The sequence below is a fragment of the Impatiens glandulifera genome, chromosome 7 (assembly GCF_907164915.1).
Source record: "Impatiens glandulifera chromosome 7, dImpGla2.1, whole genome shotgun sequence".
NCBI lineage: Eukaryota > Viridiplantae > Streptophyta > Magnoliopsida > Ericales > Balsaminaceae > Impatiens > Impatiens glandulifera.
In genome coordinates this window covers 26477349-26489362 of record NC_061868.1, presented here as the reverse complement: position 1 = coordinate 26489362, position 12014 = coordinate 26477349, and the positions used below count along the sequence as shown (strand labels likewise).

The 12014-nt window shown below is 33.7% G+C and overlaps 1 protein-coding gene across 1 annotated transcript; it reads left to right on the top strand.

The window, feature by feature from the left end:
- Window positions 1-8940: 8940 nt before the first annotated feature.
- Window positions 8941-9270, top strand: LOC124909652 (uncharacterized mitochondrial protein AtMg00810-like). The gene has a single exon (XM_047450311.1). It carries the CDS (start codon window positions 8941-8943, stop codon window positions 9268-9270), a length of 330 nt encoding a protein of 109 aa, XP_047306267.1.
- The last annotated feature ends 2744 nt before the right edge of the window (window positions 9271-12014 follow it).

Here is a 12014-nt window from a genome sequence, read left to right as displayed (position 1 = left end):
AATGAGTACTAATTATCCTATAGACTTTACTAGCTTTTGTGAGAACGACGAATATATGAGCACACAAATGAAATATGTGCTAGATATGTATTTGGAGGAAAAATTGCTTCCAACAACAATGAATATTGACGTTCTCGCTTATTAGAATGGTAACTTTAAATATCCCATGTTACGAGAAATTGCAAGAGATTTATTGACGATTCCAGTGTCAACAGTTGCTTCAGAGTCTGCGTTTAGTACAAATGGTAGAATTATTGGTCCTCATCAGAGTAGGCTTAATGTGGAAATGGTAGAGGCTCTTATGTATGCAAAAAGTTGGTTATTAGGTATTGTTAATAATATCTTAAAATATAATAAAGTCTTATTCTCTTTTCTTATTATTATTCAATTTTTTTATTAATAATGTGTAGGTGAACCTCCTAATGAAACATTGTTCATGGACACATATAGATTTGGACCTAGATTGCGATAAAGATTTCGGTATGATTTAATCATTTCCGATCATAATTTGTAAATATTTTTAGCTAATTATTTTTGATCTCTTACCGATGTAGATGACGTTGAAGAGAGGATTGTAGAATGAAGATTTCAAAATTTGGATATATTTTTTAGAAAATGTGTTTTGAATTTGATATATTTTGGAGATCTATTATTTTGCTTGGATTAGATCTAGTATTTTGAATTTGATATATTTTGGAGATCTATTATTTTGTTTGGGTTAGATCTAGTATTTTGAATTTGATATATTTTGGAGATCTATATTTTATTTGGGTTAGATCTAACATTTTGTTTGCTAAAATTGATATTGGATCTATTGGTGTGAAAAAATGGACTATTCTATATTAGATAGATATGTAATTTTGTACCAAAATAGTGGAACCATATATATTTTTGGATATATATATATATATATATATCTTTTTTGTCCCATTTTTTTTATATATCTTTTATGTTATTGCTGGACTTCTTTAAAAAAAAATAAAAAATTAAATAGATTTTTTAAGTGTTAAGCAACTAGTTATGTATGATGTATTGAAATTATGAATTTCTAGTCAGGGACGGATCCATAAATTATATTTAGGTTGGGCTTGAAAAATTAAATGAAGAAAAATTTTGAAACTAACTTTAAAAAATGAAAAAAAAAATATAATTTAAGATAATTATAAATTTAAAAGTGCCAAATACGAGAGTAAGTAATTTATTAATATAACTTTCTTTAAAATTTTGTAAAATAAAACTTACACCCTAAAATTGTAAAGGATAAACTCATGTATTAAAATAAAAATAAAATATAAAAGATAAACATAAAAACAAAAACTTGTAACACTTTTAAACTTATAAATAAGTAGGTTATGTATTTATAACTAATAACAATAGAAATTATAAGATAAGAGTAATTTTATTTGTCTCAAATATACATAAATTTTATAAAAATAAAAATTTGTATAACCACCTAAAACATCATCTATTTAAAAAAATAATTTGTTTATACAATTTAGTTTAAATTTCATCTTAATATAATACATTTTTTTTCTTCAAATAATAACTTATGTATTTTCTTCAAATAGACCTTCAAAATCTTAACTTTACTTCAGAATTTAAATATAAATATTTAATTTAATAAGTTGATATATATATATTTAGAGAAAAGAGAAAATAAAAAATGAATAAAAAATAACAAAAGTAAAAAAGAATTTATAAATTATAGGATGTGAGTTTCTCTCTTTAACTATATGGATTAATGCATACTTATTGATCATTACTGAGCTCCAAGTGGGAAGATTGAGAGGATGTACTGGCCTATTACAGCCAGTGAGGTCATGAAGATGAACAAAACACAGATCAAGAACAGAACACAATTGTCAAATTCACCAGAGTCAAGCTTCTCCCACCTTCTCCCACCATGTGACACCCTTATTCTTGGCCATGCCTATCGCCTAATCACCTCTCATGGTAGATACTAATACTACTTTATAAATGATTCAAGATTTGTAGCTTACACTTTTTCTTACAAATATTTCTTCAATCATAACAGAGGTTATGAAGGTCCTTAGAGCAAAAAAAGCAGGAAAAAATGAAGAACCAGCAAGAATCTGCCGATACTGGAAATCAGGTAATGAATTGTTTAAGCAATAAATAAATATATAAAAAAAAAATAGGATGAGTTGGGGTGGGCTCAGCCCTAAGGTGCATTCGGCTCTATTTCTAGTTCACTATAACCAATTGATATAGATGTAACATTTATTAGTTTTTTTTTAAACTTGTGTATAAGATTGTTTAAAATTAATTTTTGTTTATCTTATTTTAAAAGCGGTAAAAAGAATACTTTAAAAAGGTGAAAATCAATATTAAATTATTAATTGGATAATAAAAACTAAATAGATTAAATAAAAAATTAAAAATTAAAAAAATAAATTATGAACTTCTAATTTTAAAATCGGGTCCGGGTTGGGTACCCATCTGGTCGGAACCGGTCAAGTTCGGGTCAAACATGGACCCGATTTTTCGGAACAACTTCGGGTCCGGTTTGGTTCAGGTCCCCGAGAACTGGAAATTTGCCATGCCTACGTATAAGTCAAATGGGTTGGTAGAGAAGAGGAAGAAAATTTGTGAGAAGATATAGAAGTTATGGGGTATCAACATCCGGAGTCGTTGCTTCAATGAGGTCAACGTCGAAAGAGATCGGTCTAAATTAGTCGGGGTAGTTGCATTTCTGAAGAGAAAGGCATTGTTACTAAAGGTGACTAAAATAAATATTGAAGGGTCTAGGAGGAGACAGGTGAAAGCATCAAAATAACCAGATCAAGAAACTATTTGTTTTAATATTTTGTTATTTGCTATTCTATTTCTTTTTCTTTCTATTTCACCCTTTAAACTTATTTTCATTTTTATTTTTGGCCTTAGTCTATTATGCCAACTCGAATAAATTTATTAAATTGTAACTATAAAATATTCACTAATAAATTATATACTCAGTTAGATTCTCAACACTATTATAATACTATTATAATGTAATGGAAGAACACTAGCTAGCTCATGTATGTATCATATTCTCTCACCCCCTCTAGCTTCCCGCGGTCTCCTTCTTCTTCTTCGATGAGACAAGCTTCTCTTCTCATCTAATTTTCTTAAACATATCACATACTAATAATCCACATCTATTGCCAATTTGCATCTCCAGCCAGCCAACTGTTCTCGTCCCAAAATCGATTCTAAGCACCACACAAGTGAATCAACCACGTTATTTTTTAAACTTGTAATATATGCTGCGACATTTACATTAAGTCAATTTAAATAATACAAAAAATTAAATCATACACCGCAATTAGACACTAAATAGGTTGTCGATAAAAGTTTAAAATGCTTTAAAATAAATGTAAATATCAGCTAATCTAAGTGTATTTGTGCACCATCTCAAATTACAAAATTAATATTATAAATTATTAAGATGATACCACTTACATATTATAAGGTTAAAATATGTAAAAAATTACATATGAAAATAAAAAATTAACATTACAAAAATTATTGAGTTCAAAATGAAAGGTTATCCTGGATAATTTATAATATTTTGAAATAAAATATTAAAAACTCAATCAACATTTTTACAATATTTTCATGTATCAAGGACTTGTGTCCTCGTGGTCATGTGTTTAAATTTTCACATTCTGTACGTACAGCCTGGACTACTTCTGATCCTTCTAGGGGCATATTTGGCCCTACTTCTTTAAACCTAGTACTTGATTCAATAGAAGCCCGAGTCTTTTTATGGTTTTTCAATACACAAATAGACGCGACACCCGTGCTAACGAATAACCAACCCACAATAGGGAATTGAATAGGGAATGTATGGTAAGGATATGAATGACCCTGATGATAATATCTTTCTATTTGTTTTTCATACATGACTTTCTAGAACCCCTTTAAGACGTATTTAAAAAAGATTATTTTAAAATTAATATAGTGTATTTATTTTGTAGAAAAAGAAAGAGGACAAAAATCAAACATGCCTTGAACTTTTCCAACTTGGAAATCAACGAGTCAGCCGGTCAAAGGAGGAAGATAGTGACATAGCCGCGAGAAGGAGGAAGATAGTAGCAGCCATTGTTGTTATGCACAAGTTCAAATTAGGGTTTTGGTTGAGATGGGAAGAAAAAAAATAAAAGATCCAAGATGGAGGGTGTAAGTTTAAGCATTGATTGTTTGAAAATGGAATGTTGTAGGTCTTTATTGTCTTTTATACAATTATGGTTTATTTAATTATTAATGGGCTTGGGCCTGTATGTATAAGTAATTTAGGATTTCTAACTAATTAATCCTTTATAATGGTTGTTTGTAAAGGTTAATACATAACACTTGAGAATAGTAAGACTTTTTCCTCTTCAACAAATCTTAATGTCCTTCCTAGTTTTCCAGCGTTTTCTTTCTTCGTAATCATTCTTCAAAGATCCAATAGTCAAAATCCAACATTTGGTATCAGAGCTAGATCGAAGAACATGGCATCGACAAGATCAACCAGAGATGTGGCAACAATGAAAATTGGAAGAGAATGGAATGTGACGCTCTCTTATTCGTTACTCACAATGAGTAACTACTCGGTGTGGGCATTGAAGATACATGTAAACTTACAAGCACAAGAAGTGTGGGAAACCGTGATGCTCGACAATGTCGACGAATGGATGGATAGAATGGCTCTCGCTGCCATCTATCAAGTACTCCCTGAGAACGTTCTTCTCATGGTGGGTGAGAATGATTCTGCCAAGCTAGCGTGGGAGACGCTAAAGATAATGCATGTTGGAGTGGAGAGAGTCAAGGTGGCAAAAGTGAAAACCTTGAAGACACAATTCGAGGCAATTCGCATGAAGAATGGGGAATCAGTGGATGATTTAGCAATGAAATTGACATCCATTGTGACTGGTATTAGCTCGTTCGGATAGAAGGTGGATGAGATCTTTGTCGTCAAGAAGTTACTTAGAGCCTTATCACAAATATACATGCAGATCGTTACAACGATCGAGTAATTTGGTGACCTCAAGAATATGATTGTCGAGGAGATCGTCGGTCGTCATAAAGTCCACGAGAAGAGACTTCACGGATATGAAGACCAAGAGGAGGAGAACCTATTACTCAGGCATGATGAATGAATGTCACGATTGAAGAAAAATGGAGAAGCCAAATTTTCTTCTAGAGCGGAAAGTTGCAGCGGCAATGGTGGAGATAACCGAGGTCATGCAAAAAGGCAAGGTCAAGGGAGTGATCGTACAGAAAGCTCACCTCGAAGAGAAGACACCAAGTCCCGCAAAGACAAGAGCATAGGTAAGTGTTACGCTTGTCAACAGTACGGGCACTACACGTATGAGTTCCTTAACAAAAGGTCTGACAATGAGGCAAACCTCACTAGCTTCTATGACGAGGAGTCAACATTAATGTTTGTTTTGGTAGTGACGAAATCTTTTTCCGAAGACGATGATGCAAACCTCACTAACTTCTATGATGAGGAGCTAGTATTAATGTTTGCTGAGAGAGACGAGAAGACAAACCTTGAAGAGTTCATGCAAGAACCGTCCAAGGAAGAACCAAAGGTGGTGGTGTTCAATGAAGAGAAATTCATGGAGAAACTCCTCGCAAATGACGATGAGTGTAATCACACTGATGTGTGTTACCTTTATAATGGAGAAAGCAACCAAATGAAGGGCCATCGAGAGAAGCTCTATGAGCTCGACGAGAAAATTACTAAAAATGCAAAGTTCAAAGACAGAAGCAAGACGCACAAGTTTTTTAAATCCAGCGTACAGAGAAATCTATGTGAGCAGAGATGCCGTATTCGAGGAGAAGAAGAAGTGGGATTGGTGCAAAGACAACAACAAGCTCGTACAAAATTCCGTCGAGTTCGGAATCCTACAAGATGTCTATGTGGAGACACCACTAGTAAAGATGGATCTTGATGCATTGATGTTGCTCACCACCGACGAGCCAACAACATATCACGAGGCAGTAGTAGAAGAGTCGTGGAATGAGTCTATGAACAAAGAGCTCGAGTCTATCAGGAAGAATAAGACATGGGAGCTCACCGACTTAACACCTGGTCACAATACCATCGGGTTAAAGTGGGTTTTTAAGTTGAAAAAAGATAGCAAAGACAACATCCTCAAGCACAAAGCGATATTGGTAGCAAAAAGCTATGTGTAGAAGTCAAACGATCATTTTAAGTACTTTGCACTAGTACTTTGCTTCAAATCTAGCAAGGTTTTCCGCACTTAAATCAGTTCAAGAGCTTGCCAAGATTTGTGAAGAATAGAAACAGATCTTAATCACTCACAGGATTAACATCAAATTTAATGTTGAAAGTTTTTAACTATATTTAGAACCCTCTCTCTCTAGTTAATATCGATTTTAATAGGGTTCTTTAGAGAATTTCTAGGTCTTTCTGATAGAGAGAAAACTGAATTTTCCTAATGAATAATAGTAATGGAGTGTAAGGTGGCCTAATGAGCTCGCATGCTAGGTGGAGGGCATGCAAGTTGTGCAAATGAAAATCATGCAAGTGGGTGTGTAGTAGAGATTTATTAAAGTACCCAGTGGTTTCATTATTTGTTGCCAAGTGGGTTTAATTGTTTATTGACCTAGAGAGAGAATATTATATATCCTAATTCTATGGTGTGTCCCTTCTGCATGTTGTTTCACACATATAATTGACAAGTAAAATTTATATTCCTGATCTTAATGGTAATATCAGGTCCATGTATTATTTATTTAAATAAAATTTTAAACTATAATTTATAAGTGATCAATTAAGGGTGAAAATCAAATAATATGCCATTGTCACTACTAGCCTCTTATAATATGAAAAGATGCACTTGGGCATAACAGAAATGGTCCAGAACATGGCCATATTATGGAATAATTGGTCCCGAACATGACCATGTTAAGGACCAAGTGGTCTTGAACATGACCATGTTTGAGACCATTACGTCCAGAACACGACCATATTCGATACAATTTCGTCCTTAACATGATCATTTTTTGTTAATACAGTTTCTCTCTTATTCTTTAGCTTCATGGATCACGAAGTTTAAATACACGATGTTCAAATACACGATGTTCAAATTCCCAATATTGGAATGACCTTTCCTTCTAAAAAGGACCTTCACGAATTTTATAATTCCTATGCCCATTCAAAAGGCTTTGGCATTTCTATGTTAGGAGTAAGGAACGGTCCAAATGGCAAACAAAAGTGGTTCTATATCGCTTGTATCAAAAGTGGTGCATGTTCTATAAAGGGGAAAACATTTTATAAAGTAGACCTTTTACTAAGACAAACTATAAGGCTAAGATAAATATGCAGTTCAAAATGAAGGTGTTGTTGAGATAACTAGTGTCTTCCATGACCATACTCATATATTGAGTCATAGAATGTCGAGACATCTTAGATCTCACAAGGTTCTAAATCCAAGTGCGAAGAGAAGATTGGATTTAAAAGACGAAGCTGTAATTACCTTGTCAAAAATATATCAATCAATTGTTGTTGAAGCTGGTAGATATGATAATATGACTTTTGATGAGAGAAACTACATAAACTATATTTCCCAAACTAGGCGTTTGCGGTTAGAAAATGGATATGTCGAAGCGCTATGTCAGTATTTCTACCAAATGCAAAGAAAATATTTAAACTTTTTTATTTATATGATGTGTACGAGGAAAACTAAATAAAGAATGTCTTTTGGGCTGATAAAGATGCATGTTTGTATATGAGTACTTCTCGGATGTCATCATATTTGACACAACATTTTTGACAAACCGCTATGATATGTCATTTGCTTCCTTAGTCGATGTTAATCATCATGGACAATCAAATTTGTTATGATGTGGCTTACTATCATGTGAGGATTAAGAGTCATTTATCTAGCATTTAAAAGCATGGTTGACGTGCACTGAGGACAATAATCACTGACCAATGTCGATCATTGGACATTGCAATTGATAATGTTTTTCCGAACACTCATCACCAGTTTTTTCTTTGGCATATAATGGCACATGCTCATTATAAATGTATAAAAAATATATTCAATAACATTATATATAACTAAATTACAATCGAGTAGTGTGAAGATAGTTGGCTTAAAATAATAGACGAGTTTCAGTTGTAAGACAATTATTGGTTGAACTCCTTGCACATAAAACGTGCAAAATGGATAATTGTGTATGTTAAATGCTACTTCTGGGCAGGCATCTCCACATCTCAATGAAGTGAATCTATGAATGCTTTGTTATGACTTTGTTCATTCTAAATCCTCCCTAAAACAATTTATGAGCAATATGACAAGGCCTTTAAGAGGATCATAGAGAAGGAATTTTTTTTATCATTAATATAATTCGACTATTCCTATTGTGAGTGGTTATTCATTGGAAAAGAAATTTCAGAGTGTATATAAAAATGACATTTTTAAGTTGATCTATAATGAGGTGAAAGGATTGATGTTCTACGATATCTTCTAACTTGAAGATGATGGGACAACAACTACATTTGGAGTGGCGGAGACCGTGCAAGGTAATGATGGATAATTCTTGCATCGCAGGTCACCGTGGATGGGAGATTCACCACTTGGATTTTAAATCAGCATTTTTCAATAGTGACATCGAAGAAAAAGTTTATGTCACTCAACCTGAAGGTTTCTTCACCAAGAATAAAGAGCATAGGGTTTACAAGTTATATAAGGCTCTCTACGGACTACGTCAAGCACCAAGGCATGGAACACTTGCCTCAACAAGAGAATGAGGAGTCTCGGTTTTGTGAAGTGTTCTCAAGAGCAAGTTGTGTACACATGAAACCATGGCGAAGAAGTACTCATTGTTGACGTATACGTCGACAACTTGATTGTGATAGGATCAAGCATCAATGGTGTTGAGGAGTTCAAAAAACAAATGATGAAGGAGTTCGAGATGAGTGATCTCGGGTTACTATCAAACTATCTTGGTATCGAGGAAGACCAAAAGAAAGATAACATCGAGGTGAAGCAGGAAGCTTATACGAAGAAGGTGTTGAATAGTTTGCAATGGAGGATTGTAACTCGAGCAAGTATCCTATGGAAAAAAATTTTGAAGCTTGAAAAGGATGTGGGAGGAAGCTTAGTGAATCTGAAGGAGTATAGGCGTATCATAGGGTGTCTTAGGTACTTGACGCACACTCGACCTGATATCTCTTATGCAGTTGGCATAATTAGTCGATACATGGAGAAACCTACCACTCTACGCCAACAAGCAGTAAAATAAATTCTTCGTTACGTGAAGGGAATGCCGAGTTATGAGATTAAGTTAAGAATAGGACAAGAAGTTGAAGAACTCGTTGGTTTTATTGACAACGACCTAATCGGTGACACAGACGACATAAAAAGTACTTGAGGAATAGTGTTTTATCTCAACGAGAATCTAATCACCTGGCAATATACGAAGCAACAAATTATTATTTTATCTTCATGTGAGGCGGAGTTTATGGTAGCTACTACAGTGTCGTGCCAAGAACTTTAGCTAAGAAACTTGTTCAGCGAGGTGCTCGGATGCGAGCCAAGACCGGTAACCCTCTATGTCGACAACAATAAGATCGAGACTAAGAACCTCGCGACGGGCGCTAGAAGCCCGCGACCAAGAAGAGTATTGGCCCAACCTCCCTTGTGATCAAAAGAAGAATGCTTGTGACCTGCAAGAAATAAAAAAAATCAGAAAAAAAAAGATAAAAGAGAAATTTTTTATTATTTTATTTATTTTTTACATTCCATTTTTATGTAACAAAAAAAATATAAAAATAAAATAATAAATACTAGCTTTAAATAATAAAAACTATAAAAAAAACTTTAAAAAGATACCCATTTGATATCTAATTTTTGTAAATGATATTTCTTTTAAATCATAAAATATAATAATACAACTTAAATATTTCTACATAATAAACTTAATTTTTTAAAATGGAATGATAGGTTAGAGAAATTGGGGAATTACATGTAAAAAAAAATTCTGTGGGATCATATTATTTGTTGGAAAAGGAAATAGTTCAATGAGAAAAAAGAGTTTTTTTAATCAATCAAATTGCATAGTTCCTTTTTACAATTCCTCTCCTTATCATTTCTCATATTTTAGTTTATTTTTATTTATAATATATATATATATATATATATATAATAAATGATGAAATTTCTTGGACCCATATGAGATATTTTAAAGATAAAATAGTCGAATAATATAGAATTATTAGGGAATTTGACGAAATGACCCTAAAAGAAGGGTTAAATGCACTAGTGATCAACGCATAAATTAAATTTCGGTGGTAACCACTTAAAAAAAATTGACGAAAATATTCCCTTCGCGTAACGCCAATCGGAGGATAGTCACGCGAAGGGAAGTAATGTGAAAATTCCATAATAATCATCCCTTCGCGTGACGATCCTACCTTTTGCGTGACGATCCTACCCCATCGTATGACGATTCTGCCCTTCGTGTGATGATCCTGCCCTTCGCGTAAGACGAGAGTAACGCTGGTCACTAGCACATTTAAGGCTATTTTTAGAGTCATTCTATCAAATTTCCCGAATTATTTTGTGTTACTATGCCTGAAATTTTGATTCATAGTATATGCAAGCTAAAAAATTGAATAAGATTTATATCATAACCGGGCACACTTTTATTATTTATTTTTTAATTTATTCCAAAGAAACTCAACATAAAATTTTAAAAAATTAAAAAATTAAACTCATTTAAAAGTAAATTTTTTTATAATATAATAGAAAATAAAAATATATTATATTTATTAATATTATTTAAAATAGTTAAAAATAATTAAAAATATAAAAATTACATAAAACTAATTATAACCTCATCCCCATGGTGTTAATGATATGAAAATATTTTTCACATGGGACCCATCCAAGCCAACTAGTCATTTATTTCATTTGGGCGTCTTCTTACCTCCCTAAAATGGGTAGATCACTAATATAGTTCATTCGAATTAGTGTCCTAATACTATGATTAATAGGTTAGTTAGTCTTAGATCTGCCTCTTGGCTTATGTCGAGATATTGATTCCTTCACACAACAATTTACGAGCCAGTGTGTACAAGTTCGTGGGTTTGGTCGACTGAAAGAGAACAAGTAGCTTCAGTTACTGAATAAGACTAAATTTACTTCAAGAACTCCTTGCTCATTCAGTAAGGAAGTTCGAGTTCACTTCTTTTTCGCCAGGTTTCATTCTCTTATCAAAAGATTGGATGATGGAAAAACCAGCAAGCTACGGCTTCAAAGCGAGACAAGCTACCTTTATCTAGGAGCCTCTTTTACTTCTGCCCAGCCCCCCGAAAGTCCAATAGGATTTGAACCTATACCTACGGTTTAGAAGACCGATGACTCGTTTGTTCAGTACTGCTAACTATTATAGGAGGATGCCGTCCTATTCGGAGGGTTCACACATGTTCTAACATATGATTTGAAGTAAGAAGCCTGGTAATTCCAACTGATATCGAATGCAAACGGAGCAAAGGCACGTTAGGAGTTCAGATTGACCTCCAGATTTTAATAGACGGAGATGGGATTTCATCCATGACACCTTATCTGACATCGGGCGAGAAGAGAGACCGAGGAACGAGAGTCAGTCTAGTACCATCTGCCCTTCCGAAGACCTAACGTTGCACCATCTTCAACTCTTCTCGAAATTCGGAGTTTTTTGAGAAAAGGTCCTATCCTTCAATATCATGATTGGGTCGACCAGCTTTCTCCTGTACACTCGGCTGGCATGATTGAAGGATGTGCCCGCCCGCTTTTTGCTATTTTAAAAATAGCTCAAAAAATTCAATGAATGGTCGACTGACCATCGGGGATCATAGACCAGATCGACCTATAAGGGGGGGCCGGTCTGACTACGAACTCTATTTCCTATTCATAGGGTATGAGCTAAGCTAGTAGCTTTCAAGTAATGGCAAGGTTCGACTTATCTCCTCTATGAGTTGGGGATGCTACGAGAACAGAAAATTT

Excerpts from the sequence above, each read along its gene's own strand:
- LOC124909652 (XM_047450311.1), top strand. The coding sequence starts at position 8,941 with ATGAGTGATCTCGGGTTACTATCAAACTATCTTGGTATCGAGGAAGAC.